General features: G+C 44.1%; 2 protein-coding genes across 12 annotated transcripts in view; one reads left to right on the forward strand and one right to left on the reverse strand.

Moving 5' to 3' along the window:
• Window positions 1-397, reverse strand: part of GRK5 (G protein-coupled receptor kinase 5) — a 222,736-nt gene extending 222,339 nt beyond the window's left edge. For all 3 annotated transcript variants that reach the window (XR_012160063.1, XM_073354222.1, XM_073354225.1), the window contains exon 1: window positions 189-397. Coding sequence is in view for 1 of the 3 variants with exons in the window: in XM_073354222.1 (XP_073210323.1) it covers window positions 189-240 (52 nt within the window). In the remaining 2 variants the exon portion in view is untranslated. The remainder of the gene's footprint in view (window positions 1-188) is intronic.
• A 13,403-nt stretch (window positions 398-13,800) lies between these two features.
• SFXN4 (sideroflexin 4) overlaps window positions 13,801-26,459 on the forward strand; it is a 33,284-nt gene continuing 20,625 nt past the window's right edge. For 3 of the 9 annotated variants that reach the window (XR_012160067.1, XR_012160066.1, XR_012160065.1), the window contains exons 1-9: window positions 13,801-13,907; window positions 14,164-14,311; window positions 15,334-15,475; window positions 16,374-16,509; window positions 18,788-18,891; window positions 20,142-20,307; window positions 21,710-25,276; window positions 25,774-25,903; window positions 26,239-26,304. Coding sequence is in view for 1 of the 9 variants with exons in the window: in XM_073354231.1 (XP_073210332.1) it covers window positions 25,238-25,276; window positions 26,239-26,304 (105 nt within the window). In the remaining 8 variants the exon portion in view is untranslated. Of the gene's footprint in view, window positions 13,908-14,163; window positions 14,312-15,333; window positions 15,476-16,373; window positions 16,510-18,787; window positions 18,892-20,141; window positions 20,308-21,709; window positions 25,277-25,357; window positions 25,904-26,238; window positions 26,305-26,459 lie in introns of those variants that run through there. The other 6 variants (XM_073354233.1, XM_073354235.1, XR_012160068.1 and 3 more) reach the window with 6 other exon arrangements.

Consider the following 26,459-nt stretch of genomic DNA (forward strand, 5'->3'; position numbering starts at 1 on the left):
TTGTTTCAAATGAGCCTTTTAAAGGCAGGTTCAGCCCACATGCAACCTCGAGAGGGATCAGAATCAGCACGGGGTCTACAAAGCCGCCGTATGCCTTTCCCCCTTCCTCCGGTTGTGCATTGCCTGCCACGACCAGGAGGGAAAATGCGACAGGGATGCTCCCTCTCCCTTGCTGTGCTCTCCCTTACCTTCCCTGGCTTTCAGCAAGACGGTGTTGGCAACGATATTTTCCAGCTCCATTGACAGTATCAGCCAGCCAAGGTAGCGGCACTGCAGCAGGGATGTCAGTTGCTGTAGGTGCTGCTGATTCTCTGCACGCCTAGCAGCCTCCCTCCTCTAGTGCATTATTCCTCCTTATTTCCCCCTCCTGGAGTTTCCTCTTTCAGAAAGTCACCGCTCGCGCCCCCCTCACTAGTGTTTTCTCCCCCCCTCCGTATTGCTCTGCTACTCCATTCTCCTCCCCCCCACCCCACCCCCCCGCGCTCGCTCTCTCTCTTCTCTGATGGTTTAGTGTTTCAGAGGCTGCTGCCTCCCCCTCCCTCCCCGGGGGTGTGGCCCTGTGAAGCTGGTTCCGAAGCATTGCGCAGGCGCCGTCCTCAACAGCTGGTTCATTCCTCAACGCTACGGGACCGGGAATGCCGGGAGTTGTAGGCTGAGCGCCTGCTCTGGGTTTCGACTTGCACCTTGAGAAGGAGCCCTCCATTATGTAAACCCAGAAGGCGAGGAGTTGCCAGGGCCGTATAGGGGCTATGACACATTGCATCTAACTGTTTGGGGAGACTACAAATGCGGCAGAGCTGCATAAGATAGGCAAGCAGCCAACAGCCCAAGCAATTGCGGGGAGGAGGAGGAGGGTATATTTAATCCCTTGCAAAGTGTTTCAGAGTTCCCGGAAGTAGGACAGTAGTTGTTGCTCGTTAGCTTTTCTGATGGGGGGAGAAAATGAGCCCCAGAGGAAAGCGGTGGGGAAATCACCATTAACAGGAAAGTTCAATCACCCAAGTTCAATGAAATGCTCACATTACTTTGAAACCGCTGAAGCTGGGTGGGAAGGCGGGGAGACAGCCATGCCCCACGCTTCGTGCAAGAAGGGTTGCACGAGCTGTGGCTTTGCACGAAGTTGTGAATTTACTACTGGCGCCTGCGCAATGGAGACACAGCAAGGCAGGCGTGTATTAGCCTTCTCATGTGTTTTCTTTATAGTATGCTGCGGGGGAAGAAAGAAAGAAAGATGCTTTGTGCACCCTATACTGTTAACGATTGTTTCCAAAGACCCTTGTTGAGTCACATAAACCGAGCCGTTCAGCTCCTTCCTCGGTAAAGTAAGCTTGGTTTCCTGTAGGTCTCACTTCTTGAGAGGTTACGGTCCCACGAGAAACACGATTCAAACGGGTAGGGGGCAGGCCCTTCATGCATTTCTGTGCGCCGTAGTGATTTATCACACTACTTTACCAGCAGCAGCGGAGCTAGCTCCGCGGAGTTAATCAGCCACAGCCCCACTGCAGGGTTCAGCTTGTACTGGGGCGCCCTCCAGTGGCTCGTGGTAGGCAGTGTACAGGCCCCAGGACACGAAGCGAAATCCTGTCTCCATCACAAGCAATGGGAGTTTTACCATTGACTTTATTAAGGCCAAGATTTCACCCCCTCAGCTTAAAAGAGTCATAAGGCCTTATGAAGCCTCAGGTGCTGGGCCCCTACAGCTCTCAGCGACTTGAGCTGAAAGTATGAGTGCTCAACAACTGCAAAAAAATCCAGCCACTGTTTTAAAGACAAAAATGGCTTTACCGGCATTACTGAATTACTACTTATTTTATAGGACATACTCCGTGCCTTTTATAGCTAATGAAAACAGACTGAGCAATGTCACTTTTGGATTTGCACAGTTTCATTTCAAGTTGGTTAGATGCTCATCCATCAGCACAGCCACAGAATAGTTTGTTTGCAAACAAGGGAATGTTTTGCCAAACCCGCACATCTTTAAAGCAAAGAAATCTTCCTAACCAGCAGTGACTTTTAAAAATGTTTTTAACCCCCAATTTTAAGGTGTCAACCTAAAAAGATCCCCTTATGCTTGTTAAGTGCATTTCCCCACCCCTTATACACCCATCCTTAAACCACCACTAAATTTCAGTAGGAACCTTGCTTTCAGCTATGTTCATGTAAACCCATTAATTTCGGGGGGGGGGAGGGAGGAGAGTTCATACATGTGTTACTGACAGGAAGACTAGACAATTTGAATCCTACCACTATTCCAGTATTTGAATATCTGCTATATAGAACAGGTGCCATCTATTAGCATGATTCTGATCTTATTTACACCTGTGTAACTCAAGAGTAACTCCACAGAAGCCAAGGTAATGACAGCCACATAAACAAGATCAGGACCAGACTCATTATATTCAATGAACCCCCTTATCTGTATTAATTAAATCCTTGTGAAGCAACCCAGATTAAAGTGCCCAGCATGTTCTTGCAAGTAGGATATAATCACCGTGTCTTCCTATCTTTGTGTGCATACCAATTATACCCCAAGCTAAAGTTATATTCCTTTCTGACAGCCAGGCAAAACTGTCTGGGAAAAATGATACTCAGACCTCCTACTACATTGTCATTTGTCACAATATTAAATGCTCTTTTGCACCTGATTAAAGGACAAAGAAAAGAGGGTTTGGAACTTTAAAAATTAATCATACTGATGTCAGCAGGTACTGCTACTACACAGTCTTCCAAGTCTTCTTAACATGTGAGCAAGTGTTCAGGTGGTGGGGAAGACATGCTGTGTTTCAGTTAGAAATTTTGTGTGTCAGAAATGCCAGGTTCTGGAGCTAGAGTTGCTCCATGGGAAGCAGGCATTGGTGTTGGATTAAGACTCCTGAAAGAGATTGCCCCATATGCTATTTGATCACCTCTGTCTGAGGTCTGATGTTTATGTGTAAGTAAAAGACACTTAGACTTTACATCAGATTTCTCCATAATAGGGGAAAATGATATACAAGACCCTAGACATCTGCTCCCCCTCAGAGGGGTGATGGCGAGGTCAGAACAGGACATTGGTGTCAGAAGACAGGGTAAGTATTTTAAAACATTTTTCATATTCAAACAAAAGAAATACAATGAGTCAAAACATTTTCTTTTCTTACCTCATGGTGCAGCTTTTCTTGAATTCATCCTATTCACCCTCCCCACAACAAGATACTTGAGCAGAAGCAAGTTTACAATAAGCAGTCACTTGGAAGTAGGTCTTCCATAAGCTGAAGTGGTCATGTAAGCCCTGATCTTGCCTGCTGATGAGTGGGTATAGGCCTGTACATCAGTGAGGTGGGGGCGGGGGTTCATATGTGAGGAACAGCTTGCAGGATTAGTGCCTTGGGCTCCCACCCCCTGAAGTGCTCATTGCAGCCCACAACATGCCAAACATGTCCCATTAATACTAATAGAATGCATGTGCACTCAGCACCACCCAGGAGCAGGCTCTTAACCGATAGGAAATTAATTATTTTTTCCCTAGGAACTTGGGGCCTGCTCAGGCTTCCATTGACTTCAATGGAAATTTCACTCTTGCTTGTAGCAGGAAGCACCCTTTTTCTTAAAGACTGAACTTTTAGGATCAGATTTTTCAAAATGCTCAGCACCAGCCATCAAACCCTTATTTAGGTGCCTAAATGAAAAGCAAGCTCTTTTGCCTTCTCAGCAAAGTCATGGACAATTAAATTACAAACAATAGTAGCAAAGGGCACCCAGAAACATATCTTCCATCCTGCGTTAAATGGACCACGTGCAGTGAGGAGCAGGCCATTCAGTTTCCCTGTTTTCTATAAGGTGAGGAAAGTGCTCACGCAGAACAGGGCAGTGTTAAGGTATAATCACACTTTGAGCTAGGGGGGTACGATTCTCAGCTCAAGGAGACTAGCTAAAAACAGCACAAGCAGCAGGATAGGCTAGTTGCCCTGAATACATACCATCTGAGACCCTAGGCATTCACTCAAGGCACCAGCTTGCACCATCATGTCTACACTTTAATGTTGCAAACCAGCTGGATAAGTACTAGTTGTCTCCACAAGCTGGAAATCATACCCCAGCTCTATACCCTCAAGCTCACGGGCAATTGCATAGTGCATGCAGTCATCCTGCACTGATGGAGGTCACGTTCTACAGCTATATTTCAGAAGTATAGCTCTCTCCTCACCCTCCCTCCTGGGTACAGAAAGATCTCCTTGCAGAGAGACCAGGTGGGTGAACTTTAGTAATATCTTTTATTGGACCAGGTTCTGTTGGTGAGATACAAGTTTCAAGGCACATGGACCTGAAGACCTCTGAAAAGCTCAAAAGTTTCTCTCTATCACCAGCAGAAGCTGGTCCAATAAAAAATATTGCCTCACCCAGCTGGTCTCTCTAATATCCTGGGACCAAAACAGCTGTAACCCTGGGATCCTTGCAGAGAGGCAGACACAAAGCACCTCTCTAGAGCTCACCTCCAGAGAGGTGGGGGCAGAGGGGAAAGGTTCTTTTTAAAAGGTTACCATGTATTTTTCAACTTACCCAATCATCCAACTGAGGAATCCCTATAAAGCCACACATTCCTTCTGGGATTAGCCAGGTTATCGAGGAAGAGACATCAAGCACAGTCTTAACCAACCAGTTTGGATTATTTCACCCATTGGTTTCTGCTAGTGAGTGAAGTAGACAACTGTAGTATCTTTTCATAATAGCATTGCTGAGAGGAGGTGGGCAAAATGCATGGCCTTAAACAGGGGTAGATCTGGAGTATCCAGGTTGAATCTAGGCTCCAATGCCTTTCCAGTGGCATGCCTTTTCTTTAAGAAAGAGTCCCATGTACCCTGTCCCACAGCAGCATAGCTAGTTCAGTGGCCAAGCTCTCAGTGGTCCCCCAGCTATGCAGTTTTCTCCCCTCCTCCATTCATCTAAAGAAGAAAGTTGGGGGAAACTGTCAGAAGCCAAGATTAGAAGCAAATACTGTTCTGAGCAGCATTCACTGTTGAGGAGATTTCCACCTGAAAATCCCTGGTTCTGTTCCTAGCTAGGAGAGGACATTGCCTAAAGAAATCATTTTGAAATCCCCATACCTCAAGAGCATGTGTTACATTGCCCTTCCTTCCTCAATTATCTGCCTACTTCCATGAACTGAGGCCTGATTCCTCTCAACTGTTGTAGAAGATCAGACCCCTAGCACAACTGTGCTTCCCTTTGTAGCAACGAAATGGGGGCAGAAGGAAGAGAGTAGCCTAATGTTTGCACTGGGGGAGGAGAAGACTGAATTTGGGGGAGGGGGGGGAAGAGAGTATTGACGCTCAGAAGAATAAAGGTATAAATAGATGCAATCTATTTAAACTCATACAAATTAAGGTATTTTTTATTTAGAGCAGGTCAGAAAAGCCTCAAGTCCCCTTAAAACCTTTAAGGGCTGCTGGATGTCAGGAAAAACAGGGCTGGCAGCCCTTTCATTTATGGGGAAACAGGGGTTTATAAATAAAATGTTGACAGCCTTAATAATAAAAGGAGGGCAGCTAAGCAGAGCGCTATGAGCCATTATAACAGATGAGTCATCAGCAGGGTGGGCTCACAGGTGTAGAGCCATGAATGCTGCAGCAACACCCAACTTTAGCCTCCCTCTAAAGCAGCAGCCTCCTGGCCTGATTACTGTACATTTAAAGCATCAGGATAAGGCACCATGTTTACCAGATGCCAGAAGGGCCTTTGCCGACATTATCTGGAGGAAACGTTCTCTCTCTCCTCATATACATACACATATACATTTAAGCCACTGATGTCCATTCATCATCATCTCTAAGCTGGCCTATGTTTGAAATTGAATTAGGTCCAGCCCTGCAAATTGCTGACCCCTCCTCCCCCCTCATGAGCTCCCACTGATGGTCTATAGCAGTAGGTTGAGACTAGGCTGGCCTTTGCAACAGCCTTTGCAGACAGACTGTGTACCATATAATGTTTACAGAGTCCTTTGCATAAGCAGAGAGGCTGCCACATAGCAACAGGACTGGGGTGATGCAGCACATCCTCAATATGAATGACTGCCAGCACATCTTTTTGTTTTGGTTTACATCTATGAAATCTGCAGGGCCATGTAACTTCTCCCACTGTTTCTAAATTCCTTGTGCAATCATCTGTTATCTTGAAGCAGAGAAGTGACTAATGGCAATTTAACTACTTGGAGTGCACTGACTGTCAAGACGACAGCCAGAAGGAAACAAAAATAAAAACGGAGTTGTTATTCAGAAAGTGGCCACATCTTGGAATCAGCAAGAAGTCAGACATTAGCCTCACCACAGCAGTGGGAGATGGGAAGGAGGGAAAAAGAGAGCCCTTGCCCAGTCCGTCTCCCTTCCCTTTAGGGATCTATCAAATTTGGTGTGGAAATAGTTTGTCCATTGCTAGTGATCCTTTAAGATACTACGGTGCTTTAAACCTTCAACTCTCTCAGAATCATATAGTGCTTTTCATCAAGAGATCTTGGCGTGCTTTACAAAAGGAGGCAAGTATCATTCTGTGCCTCCATTTCCCCATCTGTAAAATGGAGATAAAGGGTAGATATTTGCTAATGGTCACATAGAAGGCTAGTAGAAGAGCCCAAGTCCCAGACCAGTGCCCAGTACATCATTTGGATTAGCATCTTGTCTGATTAGGCCCAAATGCCTGATCCAAAGTCCCTTGCAGACAGTCAATGGAAAGTCTCCCCTGGACTTAAGTGGGGTTTGTATCAGGCTCAAAGGCCTCAGTCCAGAAATTGATAATATGTAGCTGGACTACCATGCCCACAAAGAGCCCCACTGAAGTTAGTGAGGCTCTGCCTGGGGCCAGTAATCTGCCTACCCATGATCAGTTGTAGGACTGTCTGATCAGAGACCTGTTTGTCAGACATCTCTCTCTTAGGATCTCAGATGTCAACCACATCGTGTGCCCTAGTATCAAACTTGCAAAGTGAAGCACAAGAGCAGAAAACCTGCAGAAGAGTAATCAAAGCCACATTTGTGGTGGGGGGGTGGGGGGGAGACGAGGGAATGCTTTAAATACCTGAGTGGATCTTGACCTTAATTTTAGTACATTTTTACCAACAAATATTGATTTACATCAGAAACTTGGCTTAGAGGCAATAAAAATAATGTAAACCTTTTAAATAGACTGAAATTAGAAATAGGACTCCTATACATGAAAACAAAGAGGCAGAATTTGGGGAAGAGGAAAGATACAACAGGGAAAGGAGGAAGAATGCCATCTTTGAGGATATGTTTAAAATATGGTTAAGCTTTGTCCACACTGCAAGATGGGATTGTGTTTTAACAGCATCATGTGGTACAGTAGTCCATTATGAGGTACCCAGAAAGTTGATTTTGTAATCTAGACAGCACCAGAATAGGAGGATAGAGAGAAAGGCACATTTTACAAGAAAGGGAGGAGAGAAACAGGATGGGTGACGACAGGTGGGGTGACGACAGGTGGGAAGCAGAGAGCTGCATCAAACAGTAGAGGAGAAATTTCAGTTAACCCCAAGTTTCCCAACCATACATAGCTCTCTACTGCTTTTAACTGTAGAAAAGCCCCAAACAAGTTGGTGTAGTTATTTCAGATTATTGGTCCAGGCCAAGTGCCTGGAAAAAACTTACTGGTCCTGAAAATATTATACTGGTTCATCAAAGTGTTTCTAGACTAGCAGGTTGAAACATTGAACCACACACACACACACACACACACAAAAAAAAAAAAACACACTACATACATTCTGATTACCATCTTGGCCACCAATAGTTAGAAGCAGGACAAGTCTCCCGTGTAGACAAGGCCTTGAAGTCAGTCAATAGAATTATTTACCTTACAGCTCCCCCTTGCCCCTCAGTCTAGCAGTGCTTTTTTTTGGGGGGGAGAGGGGGCGACGGCGGCAGGGATGGGGTAGGGACCTGAATCTCTCAAACCAGGGCCCTCAGACCAGCATCATGTCCAATCCCTGCATTCTCTCAAGAGGAAAATCAACAGAAGAATGCTTCCCCTCCTACCAGTCTAATGCTAGTTAACAAGTTATTTGAATATATGGTGTTTTTTTGGTTAGCTGAACAGCTGGTTTGATTTTAAGTTTAATCCTTAGGACACTTAGAGCTTTTTAGAGGCTGTAGAAGAGCCCTCCGTGGAGAAAGCAGTGGTTCGGGACTATTTAGAAAAGCTGGACGAGCACAAGTCCATGGGGCTGGATGTGCTGCATCCGAGAGTGCTAAAGGAGTTGGCAGATGTGATTACAGAGCCATTGGCCATTATCTTTGAAAATTCATGACAACTGGGGGAAGTCCCGGACGACTGGAAAAAGGCTAATGTAGTGCCCATCTTTAAAAAAAGGGAAGCAGGATGATCCTGGGAACTACAGGCCAGTCAGCCTCACCTCAGTCCCTGGAAAAATCATGGAGCAGGTCCTCAAAGAATCAATCTTGAAGCACTTAGAGGAGAGGAAAGTGATCAGGAATAGTCAGCATGGATTCACCAAAGGCAAGTCATGCCTGACTAATCTAATTGCCTTCTATGAGGAGATCACTGCTTTCCCCTCATCCATAAAGCCAGTTGACGTGTTGTTCCTTGACTTTAGCAAAGCTTTTGACACCGTCTCCCACTGTATTCTTGCCAGCAAGTTAAAGAAGTCCATTCATCCAGCCCATACTATAAGGTGGATAGAAAGCTGGCTAGATCATCGGGCTCAATGGGTAGTGATCAATGGCTCTATGTCTAGTTGGCAGCTGGTATCAAGCAGAGTGCCCCAAGGGTCGGTCCTCGGGCTGGTTTTGTTCAATATCTTCATAAATGATCTGGAGGATGGTGTGGATTGCACCCTCAGAAAGTTTGCAGATGACACTAAACTGGGAGGAGAGGTAGATACGCTGGAGGGTAGGGATAGGATACAGAGGGACCTAGACAAATTAGAGGATTGGGCCAAAAGAAATCTGATGAGGTTCAACAAGGACAAGTGCAGAGTCCTGCACTTAGGACGGAAGAATCCCATGCACCGCTACAGACTAGGGACTGAATGGCTAGGCAGCAGTTCTGCAGAAAAGGACTTGGGGGTTACAGTGGACGAGAGGCTGGATATGAGTCAACAGCGTGCCGTTGTTACCAAAAAGGCCAATGGCATTTTGGGATGTATAAGTAGGGGCATTGCCAGCAGATGGTGGGACGTGATTGTTCCCCTCTATTTGACATTGGTGAGGCCTCATCTGGAGTATTGTGTCCAGTTTTGGGCCCCACACTACAAGAAGGATGTGGAAAAATTGGAAAATGTCCAGCAGAGGGCAACAAAAATGATTAGGGGACTGGAACACATGACTTATGAGGAGAGGCTGAGGGAACTGGGATTGTTTAGTCTGCGGAAGAGAAGAATGAGGGGGGGGTTGATAGCTGCTTTCAACTACCTGAAAGATGGTTCCAAAGAGGATGGATCTAGACTGTTTTCAGTGGTAGCAGATGACAGAACGAGGAGTAATGGTCTCAAGTTGCAGTGGGGGAAGTTTAGGTTGGATATTAGGAAAAAACTTTCACTAGGAGAGTGGTAAAACACTGGAATACGTTACCTAGGGAGGTGGCGGAATCTCCTTCCTTAGGCAGTTTTTAAGGTGAGGCTTGACAAAGCCCTGGCTGGAATGATTTAGTTGGGGATTAGACCTGCTTTGAGCAGGGGGTTGGACTAGATGACCTCCTGAGGTCCCTTCCAACCCTGATATTCTATGATTCTAAGAGCAACTCACCAACCACTGCACAGCATAACAGCATCTTCCCCTCTTGTCTGGTACCTCCTCTTGACAGCTGTTCCAGCCCTGTCTGCTCCTTCTTGCAACTCAGCCCTCCAACTAGGGCACATTCTCAGATCCACCCCCCATCTGGTTAACAAAGTCCCATAAGACAATAGTTCAGTGGCCTTATAGCAGGTCTTTAGCCCACCTCTAGACTCCTTAGATTACACACACCACATCAGGGGGCTTTCACCCTACTTTTCTTGGCACAGGGGAACCCAGGGCCCTAAGCTCCAGTCCAGGGATCCAAGCAGCTAAGGTCAGCTCCCTCAAATGTTGCTACCTCTCTAGGCTACTTCCTACCAGAGCCGGTCTCTCGGGCCGAGGCCCTTTTCCTCAGCCTTATCCCAAGCTCACACATCTACAGAGTTCTTTCTAGCTCCTGTACCAAGCAATACCACCTACACTTTTTTCCCTCCATGGAGACCTAGCTCCTATTGACCTCTTCTGTGACTGTTTTTATTACTCTTTTCTCAGGAAACCCAACCCCCTAGGCTACCTCCTTACAACCTTACCCTTTTGTCCAGGCTCAGCCCATAAGCTCACACCTCTCGCCTACACCTTTGCTAAAAGGCCCTTCTCTAGAGAAAGTGCTAAAAACTACTCTCCCCCTAAACCACCTTCTTAGTGCCCTCAAGTCCTTTCTTTATTAGGAAGTCAGCTCTCTTCCAGCTGGGACTCATCTTTAATTCAGCCTTGCAGACTCTCTAAGACTGGGCCTACTACTAAATTGGACCTGGCCCACCCTTCAGGTGCAACCATATGCACTAATTTCACTCTAGATCCAGTTAACTCTTTCTGTGACAGTGTGGGATGTACACCCTGTGATGTTTCACTCCATATTCTTTATGAAAATATGCTTCTAATATGGATATGACATAACTGATATACTTTACGCAAGATGGCTCATGTAAGGTATCATTGGAAAGGTTATGATTTACTAAATGTGATTATCCTATTTGTGTGCCTGTATCATTTCTGTATCTGAAGTTAGAAATATTGACTATGTAACTGTATTTCAAATGTGTTACTTTAGGTGTCACCCCAACTAGTCCTTCAGGTACAACAATGGAAAAGCCAGACAGGGCTAAAGGCACATTAGGAAAGACAATGGACTGTAAAAGAGCTTAGATTTCCTGTGGAGGCTCCAGACAGCCTATGAGTAATGGCTGCCACAGCCCTGCAAAGACATGGTACTTCACCCACCCCTTGGAATGCCAGTGTTCTTCCACTGGGAGACAAAGGGTTCCCCCACCATACACAAGAGCTATATAAGGCAGAGGAGTGATATCATCATGGTTCTCCTCTGTCTCTCCACCCAAAGAGATACTGAAAGACACTGGGAAGCAAGAATAGAACTGAGGGGAGAAGGGTTAAACCCAGGCTAGGAAAGTGTCCAGTCTGTGAGTGGAAATACCTGAAACCCCCAGCTTCAGGCCAATACAGCTGTCTTTCAAGACTTTCTATAATCCACCTGTGAAAATATTTAGACTGAGATGTTAAATTTTGTAACCTGTTTCTTAAGTATATTGCACTTAGCTTGCATATTTTATTTGTCTGTAATCTGCTTTGTTCTGTCTGTTATCTTTTATATTCACTTAAAATTTGCTTTTTATAGTTAATAAACTTATTTCTTGTTTATAATATAACCCTGTTTGTACAATTCTCAATTGGGAGGGAGTGGGGTAAGAGGCTGTGTATATCTTCCTCCACATTGAGGGAGGAAGTAGATTTCACTCTAAGGGAGGTGGACACCTGAGTGCTGAGGCAAGTCCCTTAAGCTGAAACTTCCCAGAACTGATCTCCGTGTCTGTGTCGTTCTTCAGTTGGGTGTAGCCCTGTCTCTGTGTGTGTGTGCTGGAGGAGGCTTAATAGCTTGGCTCAGCAAGACAGATAAAAAGGGTGCCCATGTTGGCATAACAGGTAGGCTCAGTGGTATCTCCGCACATCAGGTGGCATCTTAAGGATGCAACCCATCACACACCCCATCGAAAGAGGCCATATTTTACTGTTGTTTAAATCTAATGCAATATGGAGTTTTAAAGTGCAGGGTGATGGTGAAAACTCACCAATATTACAGGTGACAAAACTGGCCACCTAACTCACCCATTATTTTATAATTTTCCTGCTGCTTGCTTCCTATGTGTGCTACTTTCACAGTGATAGCAGGTAGCAAATTGTGGTGATTGTCAGCCCCTTACTAAAATCTTTCCCACACAACTTCCCCTCATATGTAACAGAGGTTAACTAAAGAGGGTCTAATGAGCAGAACAGTCACTTCCCCATATATTACTAGAAAAACAAGACCATATCCTTCCCCCAGAGGGACACACACAATATGGGCTGTGAGTACTTCTCTGGGGTGCATTGGGGGTGGGGAGAGAGGGAGGAAGGGAAGGAGAAATTTCTGTCTAGGTTTTTATACAGCACTTAGCATAGTGTCAGAGTGCCTTACATATTTGGGAATACAGTGATGATAAATGGTACAAGGAACATATTTAGGAAGCCCAACTGTGACAGGCAGCCATCCCATTGTGGCACAACCTGCCCCTACAGGTATTGTTCCCTTAGTTCCTCCTTGATTCTTACAAGAAATTATTTCAAGGCCAGAACCCTTCAGCCATGATCTCCCCTTTGTGAGGTTTCATTTACTAGATCTTACAGCATATCAAATTTGTTTTTAGCACCTAAAGTCCAACCTTTGTTCCATCTTGATTCAGGGTTCCCACAGCCCTCCTTCTGGGCCTGTGCAATACTTCAGGCAGGTAGTTTTCCTTCTTTGAGCCAGAAGTCCCACAGCCCTTTTTCTGGAGTGTGTATGTGTTGCTTCCCATCAGCTCTTCCCCTTATGTGAGGCATCTCACAGCCCTGTTTCTGGGATTTGTGCTGATAACTCAAGTGGGCTTTCCTTCCTTGAGTCAGGAATCCCACAGTGCTCCTTCTAAGGTCTGTGTGGGATAATCAGGCTGGCTAAAGCCCTCAATCAGCCTTTTCTGAGCTTTTCCTCCTCTTTGCCTTTGCCACCCAGCAGGCAGGCCACAAGCAAACTCCCCCTTTAGATCTCTGGAGGCTTCTCTCTTATCACTAGGCCTGGCCTAATTTAGCCATATGTGGCTACAGTACTATAATTCCTCTCTTCCCCCCCAAGGAGAAGAGCTGAGTCACAGCAGCTAGTCACCACATTCTATTTTTGTGTCTTTTGTACCCTCTTCCCACGCTCACGTCTTCTTTCATCCCCCTTTCCTTATGATCTGAACTACCTTCCCACCCAGGTTTGGCAAGTATGGATTTTCCAGGGTAGGGAGTGGTGGCGGTCCAGGCTTTCCATGCAGCAAAGGTGGTTAACTTGAGGTGGGGTGTTGTGATTGGGGTTAGGCCAGGATGTGGTGTGGTTGAATCAATGGTTTCTTTGCAGCATGGGGGAGTTAGGTGGAAGGGGTCAACTTCAGGCTTTCCCCTCAGGATGGGGTATCAGATCTGGCATGTGGGGTAGGTTCAGTCCTTCCACAGCGTGAAGAGGCGCTGGATTCCCTGGGAGAGTTTGGGATGGGTGAAACCAGGATGTAGTTGGGCTCAGTCTTCCCCAGGGTGCAGGAAGGTGGCTCTCCCATGGTAGGGATTGTATTTGGGCTATCTCAAAGTGCAGGGGAGAGGGAGAAAGCAGGCAGATAGTCTGGAATTAGGTGCTGGTGGACCCCCTGTGAATAAGAGCTGGGTAGGAGGGTCCCGGGACGAAGGTCAGGCTCAGGGTGCAGGGCGGGTGGCTCCCAGGCTTGGTGTATGTCAGGGTGCGGGGCGGGGGGCTCCCAGGCTCGGTGCAGGGCCGCTGGGTGGCTCCCCAAGGCTACTGAAGGGAGCCAAGGGGCCACCCGCTAAGCTCTGGCATCTCTCCCCGACGCTCTCTGAGAAACCTGCCGCCCTGGGCGCCCGCAGTCTGTACGGGAAAGCCTGGCTCTGCCAGCCCGCCCCGCAGCGCCAGCCAGGCCGGTCCCGCCCCCTGCGCGGCGGCCCCGCCCCGCGGCCGGCTTGGCAGCGCCCCCGGCCGGGCCCGCCTGTCACTCCGCCGGCCCGAAGATGGCTGCTGCCTTGCGAAGGTTGCTGAGGCCCTCGGTAAGTGCGCGGGCTCCGCTCCCGCCCCAGGCCAGCGGCCCCCGCTCTCCGGGGCACGTGGGGGCCGCCTGGCTGCAGGGGTTTCTGGTGCACTGAGCCCCTTTCATTGCAGGGCTCCGGGATGGGTAGGTGACCCCCCCACACACACACACAATCCGGGGGGCACGGAGCTCCCCCCACCCCGTGCACGCTCTCGGCCGGCCCCCTGAGCCCCCCGCTCTTGCACATGCGGAACCTCTGCCCTCTCTCCCTCCAGGTAGCCCGAGCAACAACTCCCTTCTCCTGGGGGGCCTGTGCGGCTGCCCTGCGGCCCCCTGTTCCTGCTGCTGCCGCCGCCGCCGCCGTCGGGAGGGAATGCACGGCTCGGGCAGAGCTGCCCCTTCCCCGGTTCCATTTCAGCACCAGTAAGTCAGAGCCGCCCCTCACCGCCGCCTTGCCAAGAAGCGTCAGCCACCATAGCGCATGGCGGGCAAGCGGGCGCTTCTGCCGGGGCGCCCCCGTGGGTGGGACTGAAACCAGCCGCAGGGGTTACAGTGTAGCTCGGAGCAGATGCGTGGGGCTTGTGGATCAATCACACGCCTGCAAAATCCATTGCCCTCCGGTTTCCGTCTCTTTCTAACTTCTTCACTGATAAAGTAGCCCTTCATCCTAATCTGATGTTGGGATGCTAAATTGATGGTCTAAGAAGCTGACCTCGTGTTGGAGACTATGAGAGCCGGGCAGGTTGGACTGTATGCTCTTGGGATGGTAACGTCTGCAGAGCTGCAATTTCACGGTCCTGAAATGTTGATCTTTGTCTGGATAATATGCAGGTAAAGTGACATCTGCAAGTGTAGCCATGCCCTAAAGTTTTTCTCTTTACAGGATTGAGTTGGAAAGCATACTCTTCTAAAATGTCACGTTTGCACATGGAGTATCTTTGCTTCTCAAACATGTAAACTCCCCCACCCCCCATTGCTATAACGTAAAAAGGCAAACAAAATCCTAACATAATATGATGAGCACAAATAAATATATTCGAACTACAACATGGTGGATCTTGAGCCTGATGTACCCCTTTCAAGCGTTGATTTGTCTTGTGTGCCCCCAAGTTTCACCTCACTTAAATCTTGCAAAATCAGACATAAAAATACAAGTGTCACAGCACACTATTACTGAAAAATTGCTTACTTTCTCATTTTTACCATATAATTATAAAATAAATCAATTGGAATATAAATATTGTACTTACATTTCAGTGTATAGTATACAGAGTAGTATAAACAAATCATTGTCTAAAATTTTAGTTTGTACTGACTTTGCTAGTGCTTTTTATGTAGCCTGTGTAAAACTAGGCAAATGTCTAGATGAGTTGATGTACCCTCAGGAAGACTCCTCTGAGTATGGTTGAGAACCACTGACGTACAGTATGATTCATTCTTTCTAGGTTCTTCAAGGTTTGTTCCTGCCGTTACCCAACATGCCCCATATTTTAAAGGAACAGTTGTTGTCAATGGAGAGTTCAAAGAGTTGAGCCTAGATGACTTTAAGGGAAAATATCTGGTACTTTTCTTCTACCCTTTGGATTTGTGAGTGTAACATTTTTTAAAAAAAATAATATCTAGACTCCTGCTCAATCAGCCAGAAACAGCATGTTGTGGGTTTCTATCTCTACCAACATTTCATTTGACCTTCTCCTGGGTATCCTTGTCAAGCAGAAAGCATGTCTGTTTCTAGAGTGTGAATGATAAAAGTTGGGGAGGAGATAGTTTCATACTGCAACAATAGTTCTGCTGGCTCATTTGAGTGTAAAGCTGGGAACAAACCCTTTTGCCTCTGGAGCCTCCAGGGCTTCAGAACAGAATCGGCTCCACTGCATAAGGGGATCCTGGTTGCAGAGAACTCCTCTGCCAGTGTGCCTTGGAGCTCTGTCACCATGAAGGGGTTTACTTAGGGGTGGGCTATGGCAAAGCTGGTAGATCTGTGATTAAGCAGCACCAGTAAACAAAAGCTGTCCAGATTGGGAGTTGTGGGTTGCAACTCACATAAAGTCCTGAGCCCACAATACTAGCTGTGGAGTGGCTCTGCTGGTGGTGTAGCTGGGAGAGGATTCCATTTTCAATCCCTCCGCCTAGGTTCCGCTAATGTAGAACTTTTCTGCAAAATCTGCTCACTAAGAGCTAGCCGATGAGAACTCATGAAAACATCTTGCTTGTTGAAAATGTAGGCACAAAAAATCAGCGTACTATTTAACTGCATTGCAATTGCTGTTTTTCTGAGACTTGTTGAAACTGATTCAGCTACTTGAAAACTTGAATCAGTGATGAAACAGAACTGTAAAACATGCTATATAAGTAATACAGCAATGTGTTTTGTACCTGGAAACCAATGTTTCCTCGTTCTTTTAAAAATTCTTTGTGAGGCTTAGATCTGGAATAATTACAACTTACTTACTTTCTTTTATTTACTGTCCTTCTTCCTACCCAGCACTTTTGTATGCCCGACAGAAATTGTGGCTTTCAGTGACAAAGCTAATGAATTTCATGATGTGAACTGTGAGGTCGTTGCTGTATCTGTGGATTCTCACTTTTGTCATCTGGCCTGGATAAATACACCACGAAAGGTAGGAGTCAGGAGGCTGTTTTCTCACTAACAGCACTTTGGGGAGTGCAATTAAGAAGCTGTGTAAAATACTATGTTTGCTCATGCAAAGACACTGATTGCCTTCAAAAGAGCATTTCAGCTAGGATTCAACTCTGCAAACCCTTACTATCAAGCATAAATTTCCACTCTCATTTTTGAATAATCTTTCTCTAATTGAACACAAGTTCATACAGAGGCATTTCCTAAATATTCAACTTGCATACATTATTTACAGTAGTTTATTTTAGGAGAGGCCTAAAAAAAAAAGCAATCAAGAAGAAGGAATTACCTGATTGTAGCATTTGACAGCTTTTCTATGTGAGTATATTTAATATGAAATCTAATTTTAAGTATTAAATTTTGAAGCACTATCTTCCTCATCCAGTTCTTTTAAAATAAAAAATGTGGTGATAGATAATAGTTTAAAAACTTCTTTGCCATATTTAGCTAATAGCTAACTTCTGAGTTTGAAGTAATAACACAACCAGAAACTTTGCTTTTCTGTCTAGTATGTCTCAGTACTCTTGAAGCTTACACAGTGTGATTAAATGTTAACTTCTGAGTAAAACATATAATGCATATTCTATTTATGAAATACCTTAAATAAAGGTAATTATTACTTGTGATCTTCTACATAAAATTTAGTAGTTACTACATATGTCTGCAGTGTACATGTAACTAGTAAGTAGTTAATCAGTAGCTAACTTTGACAACTTCTTTCTGATTAAATTGAAACAAAGAATAAAAGGTTGTTAGGATTTTCGGTAGCTTTCAGCTGATGCTATAAATCCCCTAACAGCCTTGTTTAAGACACACAGAAAAGCTTAAAACTTCTTGTGTAATAAGATGGTGCACCTAACTCCTTGAGAGAAGGAGGAAGTGCTAGGGAGGACTTGTTCTTACTGTCAGGCCTCTTTACATTAAGTAATGCCAAAATGTTGTTGGTCTTCTGCCAGTAACCAAACTAGAAAACCTAATGGGGCAGTTCAAAAAAAGCTCATATCTGATGTCATCAGTTATTGCTAATTTGGTTATGTGGAAATGCTTCATTGTGTTTATACTTCCAAGCAAAAGTGTAGGTGGGTCAGGACCAGTTTGTATAATTGCAGATTCATGTGAAGGACCATCAGCTGATGTTGCCTTCTTCTGTGGGTTTGTGTGTGTGTGTGAGTGTGTGTGTAATATGCAGACAGAGGAGAAAGCTAATTTTGTTAAAGTCTGTCATGCCTAATATACTTGGACAAAGCTTTGCCTTGGGCAAATCAGTTTTTATTCGTATTAAAGTTGGATCAAAACTCCAAAATGTGAATATTGGCTTTGATTTATAACTTTGTGTGCAATAGTACTTGGTACCTGTTTCATCCATAGGTCTCAAAGCTCTCTATAAAGGTGGGAAAGTATTGTTCCCATGGTGCCTTTGAGAGAAACTGAGGTTCAGAGAAACAAAGGCCTTGATTTCTTTAACACTTATGTGAGTAAAGTTTTATGCACAAGTATGAGTTGTTCTGTCGTGGATAGGTATGTGCAGAATCAGGGTCTATGTGATTGCCCAAGGTTGTACATGGGTTCATTGACAGTGCCAGGAATAGAAAAGCTAACAGATTTATCAGTCTCGTTTCAAGGATAGGTTATCCTGTGGTGGTCAAAATGTTGCACAATTCAGTACACACTCTCACTCGACTGCCCAAATATAGGAAAATATGTGCTTTAAATACTGAATCTATTTACATACAGAAAACGGAATATCTTTGACATATTCTAACTGTTCCAAAATAAACGTTACTAACATGAGAAAAATGCAAACATCTGTACTTGTACATGGATATTCAATTTTTATAATAAAAGTGACATCTCTCTTAGTAGATCATGTGGAATTGATGCTCTTTTATTTAATTAAAATGATCACCTAGTGCATAAGGTGAAATAATTTCCCCCAAAATCTTCTCATTGCTGTTATGGGTGGTCTCGTATCTCCTGTGTCAGCAGTCTGAAAATCATTAGTGTAGAAGGGCTTCGTGCTCTGGGAGGTGGTGTTTTTAAAACCAGCAATTAAATTCACTCAGAGCAAGTGAACTAATTATACCATGTTAAGAGCCTAGTTTAATAAAGGCTCAAGAATGAAAGTTTTATCAGTGCTGTGACTCCTGAAGGGAACTCCTAGTAGGGCAGTGATGCAATGAGAATAAAAAACTAAATAGATATTCAGTCTTCACTCTTATTACGCTCAAACTTACCTTTCGATTATTTATTTCTACTAGAGTGGTGGCTTGGGACATATGAATATCCCACTTCTGTCAGACCTGACGAAACAAATCTCCCGAGATTATGGTGTGCTGTTAGAAGGATCTGGTCTAGCACTAAGGTAGGACCTTGTTCTCTGGTAACCTCCACTGTTCCCTAGTTATGGCAGTGCCAAGTTTAAAACTGCATGGGCCATATTGTACTCCCTTTCCCCTCAAAAATCTGTGCGAGGGTGAAACATAAGAACGCTGGCTTGTTTTGCAGTTTCTGCAGAGTGTTATAGAAGGTGGGGGAAGGGTATATGGCCTTATGGAGAGATAGGTCAGGGTGTGAAGCCTCTGAAACTTATCTATCCAGGAACACTCGTGGGGAAAGAATGTTCTGTTCTGACTCTCCTAACCCAATGCTTGTTCTCTTCCCTATCTCTCTAAGATTCTATTAGTACTATCTATCTAATTGATAGTACTACTATCTATGCAGAGCTCCATGCAATTTTGAGGAGGTCAAGCAGCACAAATGCTCCAATCTCCCCCTTCTTGAATGCCCATGGATTCCTAGCTGCACATGTTTGGCACAGCGGGATTTGCCACATGATTGCAAGGAAGAGTGCACGCTACTTGGCACTGCTTTGTATTTCCCTCCTCTGTGGACTGAGGACCCTTTCTGACCTGTGTATTTGAGGGCGCATGAGTTCTATTTCTTATTGCTATAAAGTAATAGAGAACAATAGTGATCCCAGAGCTCTCTTTTTAACTCTGCTTCATAAACCTTTTGTTTTTTAAAAAAAAAATGTGCTCAACTTTTTGTCTAAATTATTTGCTAGGAAGGAACTTGAGTATTTGTTGCCAAATCTAATTAATTCCACCACTTTAGTAGTTAAAGGGTGAGATTGAGACGTTCTTTTAAATGCATAACCAGATATCCTCGTAACGAAGGCTTAGACTCAATCCTGTATTCTATATGCAGACAAAACTCAAAGTAGCACCTTAAAGGGGTTTTGGAGTGCCTCAAAATAATAGGTTTCAGAGTAGCAGCTGTGTTAGTCTGTATTCGCACAAGTACTCCTTTTCTTTTTTCAAAATAATAGGGAGAAGTGGTTTCAGGACCTGGAAAGCATGGGTGGGATTAATGCTCTGATTACACTTTTGTAATCAGCATCTTTAGTTTTGACTATTGTCGTTACTACTTCTTAGCTATCTTATTGTGCAAAGTACAAATTAGCAAGTACTGTACAAATGGTACATATCACTATTCCATACACTATGGTATAAGTGATTTAGAATAACTCTGTGAAATAGATTTCAGCATGCACAAGAAGCAAGATACAGAATTCATATTGCAAAGGTTCAAAACATCTTTGTTCATATACAGAGGTCTCTTCATCATTGATCCTAATGGAGTCATCAAGCATCTGAGTATCAATGATCTCCCTGTTGGCCGCAGTGTGGAAGAGACCCTTCGCTTGGTGAAGGCATTCCAGTATGTGGAAACTCATGGAGAGGTTTGCCCAGCAAACTGGACTCCAGAGTCCCCTACGGTATGTGTTGGTTAAGTATCACCATCCAAAATATGGACCCAATCCTGGAAAATGTTCCACCTTATTGCATGGAAAGTCTGAAGACTGGGCACTATAGTATGAAAGAACTTGTTAATTTAAAAGTCTTTTAAGTTTTGATTGTATGAATTGGTGCCCTCAGTCTGAATCAGTTAATGTGCATACGCAATACTCAAAGTTACATGTGTAGAAAACATTCACATTTTGTATTCTTCTGAGAGCACAAAATCCCTCCTTCCACGCAATACGTATGAGTACATGCAGTCTTCGCTTGCTTCCCTTGTTAACTGTCATGACAGTCTGCCTGGATTTGCCTTGTGTTTTGTATAAATTTAAATTAGGGCTGTCAAATGATTTTAAAAAATCGCAATTCATTGCACGATAAAAAAAAAAGTTCCGATTAATCAGAGTTTTAATCGAACTGTCAAACAATAGTAGAATACTAATTTAAATTTGTTATAAATATTTTGGATGTTTTTCTACATTTTCAAATATGTTGATTTCAATTACAACACAGAATAGAAAGTATACAGTGCTCACTTTATATTTTTTTATTACAGATGTTTGCACTGTAAAAAAGTGCAATCTACAAGTTGAAGCATGAAAGGCTATGCAAATGTTTAGCATATCTGGCATGTAAATACCTTGCAATGCCAGCTACAACAGTGCCAATATGAATGCCTGTTCTCACTTTCAAGTGACTTTGTAAATAAGAAGCGGGCAGCATTCTCTACTGTAAATGTAAAAAAACTTGTTTGTCTTAGCGATTGGCTGAACAAGAAGTAGGACTGAGTGGACTTGTAAAACTGTAGAGCCTACATTGTTTTGTTTTTGAGTGCAGTTATGTGGGGAAAATACCTACATTTGTAAGTTGCACTTTCACGATAAAGAGATTGCACTACAGTACTTGTATGTGGTGAATTGAAAAATACTATTACTTGTTTCTTTTCTACGGTGCAAGTATTTGTAATCAAAAATAACAAAGTGAGCACTGTTCACTTTATGCTGTATGTTGTAATTGAAATAAATGTATTTGAAAACGTAGAAAAATATCAAAAATATTTCTAATAAACAATTATAGAATACCAATTTAAATTTAACAGTGCAATTAAAACTCTGATTGATAGTCCTAGTTTAAATTTTTTAATGTCTTGCAGTTAAATATTTTTCAGTTTTCTTTTTGCAGCTGAGAAGCCTGCACTTCTGTTAAAATACCTTTGTACGTTGCTTCTCATGAGTGAGTGGACATTCAGAAATAACTGTGTGGTTTATTAAAGCATAAACAGTATTCTTAAATGGAATCTTAAATATAAAGCCATAATTTTTTTCTCATACACTTTGTGTATATACCAACTTGTATAAAACTGTCTCTCTTTGTTTACAGATCAAGCCAAGTCCAGAAGCTTCTAAGGAATACTTTGAGAAAGTGCATAAATAGATCATCAGATACAGCTAGGTGGCAATGAAAGAGTCCTTATTATCTGTACTTAGAAACCATATGCTGGATTTCCTAAGGAAGCAGTCATGATTGCATTTAAATGCAATTTTTTTTATTTATTTTTTTGGTGTTTAAGAAAAATTGTTAAATGCTGAAACATTAAATAGTTACATAATCAGCAAGTTTTAAATCATATTCTTGGAGCTGTTTTTTTCCCCAGAGAGTGTGCACTGCCGTCCCATATATCTCTGTATTCAGCCATTCTCTTCTTTATCTCCCCCATGTATATGTGCCTGTGACTTTGGGGGGTCAGGAGTACTAACCTTTCCTCCTTCCTTTTAAGCAGTCCTGGAATAGAAATGGTGCCAGGCTTTCTGTGCACACATAAAAATTGGATGATAGACTCTTGTTTCTGAGAGCTGGAAATACTGAGCTGTAGAGTGGATGATACAGAGAAATATCTGGAACGTGGTTCCCTTTAATTTGCCAGTAGCTCTTTAGGCAGGGATGGAAGAATTCCTTGTACAAATTATGTTTGTTTTTTTTCCAAACTGCTTCCACATGCAAACATGATTTGGAGGTAGCAGTAACAAATGTCTACAATCGTTCAGCTAAAATGTATTGGAATATATAACATTAAATGAAGAGTAACTGCATTCCATTTAGGAACTGGTGGAGATGTGAACTTAACTCTAATCGTGGTACATTTACTGGCACTTAATAATTTCTGTTTTGCCTTTTTAAATAGTTGGTCATACATTTAAATTGTCTGTTGCACTAAATGCAGATTTCCAAATATTGTAGTGCTTGATGTGTAATTATGTTGGAAGATTCAGTAAGTCTGTTTAAGATCTAATATGGCTTCCTCCTGAAATGATTTTGAGCATATATTTTTTTCTTAAACTATGAAATCATTAATAAATTAATCTTAAAGCAGACTGTCTACAGTGTTGTTGTAACTACCATCTAGGTTGGATGTTCTTGCTCCTCTGCTTACCGGAGATTGGGTGTGTTGTTGAATTAAGTTTTATCTCCCACAGCCCCACCTACTACCACTTATAAGCTGCTAGTGGCTACAGATAAATGCAGAAGAAACTGGACCATATGTGTGGCAAAGGGAGCAAAGGAATAGCTGCTGAAGGACTGGATAAGTGAAAACTCCTTAAAATCCTGGATAAACAAAATGAATCTATCCACCAGCAGGGGTAGAGAAGAAATAATGTGGAAGAATTAAGGTGGAAGCCTATAAGAGCCCAAGTTGGAACAGTGGATAGCTGGACTAGTTAGTTCTTTGCTAACTAATCTAAGAGAATATTGCTCTAAACTTTAATTGACTAATTTGTCAAAATGCTAGAGTGACCAATGGAAAAAGGCTTCTCTTGTATCATGCAAGAGCATGTGGAGTGTTCATTTAGGCACATTGACCCAAAGAGAGTGATAGTCAATGACTGAGCTCTTAGCTCTATATACCTACCAGGAATCTTTTTGACCCCGTCAAACCTCATATTAGTTTAGTTTTTCATACTAGTAGTATTAACCAGATATTTGTGAAAATTTAAGATCCTAGTCCTGCGAAGACTTGCACATGCTTCCTCTATGCATTGTGTGTAATCCCATTGACTTCAAATCGGTGCTCTTTGTTTAAATATCAAAATTTTCTAGTTAGGAAAAAATCTCTACTTTGGGTGTATTTTCAGTTGCTAGAACTGAACAGGCATATGGTGAGTCACAGCTGGGTCTCACTGCTAGGTAAGTTGTAAGTAATTATGTCTTATCTAGTTCAACTGTAAACCCTTTGTGGCAAGGACTTTCTTACTATGTGTTTCTACAATGCCTACTGCAATGGGCCCTGATAGTGTTGGGTCTTTAGGGCACTACTGTAATGCAAATACTAAATAATCTTGATTATTAAATAAGTTCTTGATTATACTATAAATTTTACATATACTATATCTGTTCTCTCCCCTGCTTTTTTATGACCATCAATTTGGCTATCACTGCTTCGGGCTTGTCTACACTACAACACGAGGTCGATCTAAAATACGCAACTTCAGCTACAGGAATAACATAGCTGAAGTCAACATCCTTAGATCTACTTACCGCGGTGTCTTTACTGCGATTAGTCGACAGCTGATGCTCTCCTGTCTACTCCGCTTGCGCTTCTCTATCTGGTGGAGTACTGGAGTGGACAAGAGAGCGCTCAGCGGTCGATTTATCACATCCATACTATACTACCCGATCCAGTAGGTAGTGTAGACAAGCCCTTAGATTTATTTTCCCAGAAATACTGTCTGCTGTAGGATAGTGGGCACTTGTTTCTAGTGGTCTTAAGAGCTCTTTGAACAGATACCATGACAGGAGTCGTAATTTTTTTTTTTTGAGTTATAAACAAATGTCCTGCATGGAAGGGATTTTCTTTAAATTAGTCCATTATTCTCCCTGCCATGTTCTGCTGTCCCCCAAAATCAATTAATATTAGACCACCACATTAGTGAAGAAACTGAAAAGTAATTTCAGCAGTTCCTGGGCCAAGGTGGTGAACCTTTAATCCATAGCAGAAGCTAGAGGATTAAAATTGCTGGCATGAAGAGTGCTGGCAGCCCCTCACATAACAGGGAAGTTCACAGCACAAAAGGACCCTTATAATGAATTAGTTTAATCTAAAATTTAAATCTTAACTCACTAGTTGAACTAAAAGGCAGGAGACATGAACAATGCAAATGAGTTCAGTATAAATAAAACCAAGCAGACTTGAATCTGGTGTTCTTGTTTTGCTGTAAGTTTTTCAACTTTGTCAATTTAAAAATAAACCCTGGAAGGTAGGATGTACAAATCATAAATAAGATATAGCCAACACTATGTTCCCTAATCAAGAATTGGGATACCCAGGGGTCAGTACAAGGGCCATTTCCTAAGCATTGGGGAGGGCAGTTGGTTATGGTTTGGGAGTGTTCTATTATTTTTGCCTCCTGTAAAAGGGGCAATGATTTTTTTCTTAAATAGTGCAAGAATCGGGGTTGGTTGGTTGGTTTTTTCCAAATGGGTGTAGGAGAATTAAGCACCCAAATTCCGTTGTAATTCAGAAGGGATGAGGTGCCCACCTCCCCCTGCTCCTTGAGAAAATCCCCCCCGGTCTGTGTAAATGGGGGGGTGTAGCGGCACAGAGGAATTAAGCTAGGGGCTGGGCTTAGAGGAAGGGGCTGTCTCGGGCCGTGCAGCTACTAGCCGAGGCGGCTGTCCCCCGTTTCAGCTACGCTGGCCATTTCTGTCCAGGGGTCTAGGCGCATCCAGCTAGTGCGGGGAAAGGCAGCGCAGGAGCCCGAGCTCCTGCCAACGCCCCGCAGCAGGACCAGATCTAAGCGGCCTGCGCTCGCCAGCAACGGGGAAAGGAAAGCGGCTGCCGGGAGTGTGCAGCAGCCGGAGCCTCCCCGTGGCAGGACCTTTTCCGGCGCGGCACAGCGGCTGCTCAGCCTCATGGATGTGAACTTGCAATTCTGGAGCGCGGAGGGCAAAGTAGGGAGCGGGAGAGCCCTGCCCGGGCAGCGGGGGCTCAGGTCGCGGGGGCGGGGCGGGGCGGGGGGAGAAGCAGGGGGGCAGCCCAGCGAAGAGGCATTTCTGGCAGGGCGGCCGGGAGCAGGAGATTGATCGCGTCGGGTCACGCCAGAGCCTGCCGCGGGGAGTGCGGGGTCGGCCATGCGCACTGTGGCCCTGCGGGAAGGAGACTTCCTTGCCCCTGCAATTACCCCGCTCGCCTCCCTCCACCGCGGAAGGTCCCAGGCATTCGCCCTAGGACCGGGGAAGAGGCCGCCCCGACACGCGGGGGAAGGCTGGGTGCGCATCCTGCCCGGATCTGCCAGTGCAACCAGCCAGTTTTACAGCTGTGTGCTTTAGGGTGACCAGCCCTCCCCATATGGGGGGCTTTGTCTTATGTGTGTAACTCTGGTACCCCATTAAAAAGTGTCCCGGTTTTTCACACTTGCTGTCTGGTCACCCTGGCTTCATTTTATGAGGTGCCTTGGTGGCTTTTGTCTCCTTTTTTGGTTTAGACAGCGCCCCTAACCCGTGATGTCACTCCAAAGCACCCAGTTGAACTGCTAGAGATGCCAAACCTACTGCTCCCCAAATGAGGCGGGAAGGAAGGTAACCATTGCCACGTGCATTCCTCCCCAGGGTCTTAGCAAGCAGATTTGCTTTGTTGCAAGTGTTATGAGCTCAAAGGCAACCCTAGTTTTCTCGCAGATAAAAGTTTTTCTCACCATAGCGAAGACGAAAGGTGGCTCTTAGCTTGTGACTGTCATTCTGGCTACCAGATTATAACAAAAAATAGGGGGTTGCTATTGCTCGTGGAAATAAAAAGGAGTTGAAAAAACAAAGAAGTAGAGATTCTTGGTTTCTTTCTGACAGCTACAAAAAAGAGTTAATTAAGCTGAACTGCAAAATATTTGTACAGTTTCCTTAATGTATATTTTTATTAGTCTTTTTCCCAAAGATTTCTTCACTGGGCAGATATTTTAGACCCTACAACCTTACTGAAATCTAATGTAAGTACTTTACCTCTTTTTACAAAATTACAGTTTAACAGTTGTACCTTTGCACATGACTTGAATGTGTGGGTGATGTGAAGTGAGACATGTAAGCACAGGCTGTTCTGCCCAAGACTCAAAGGATCCGCAGGAGCAAATCCCAACCGTGTGGA

The sequence above is a fragment of the Lepidochelys kempii genome, chromosome 7, assembly GCF_965140265.1.
Source record: "Lepidochelys kempii isolate rLepKem1 chromosome 7, rLepKem1.hap2, whole genome shotgun sequence".
NCBI lineage: Eukaryota > Metazoa > Chordata > Testudines > Cheloniidae > Lepidochelys > Lepidochelys kempii.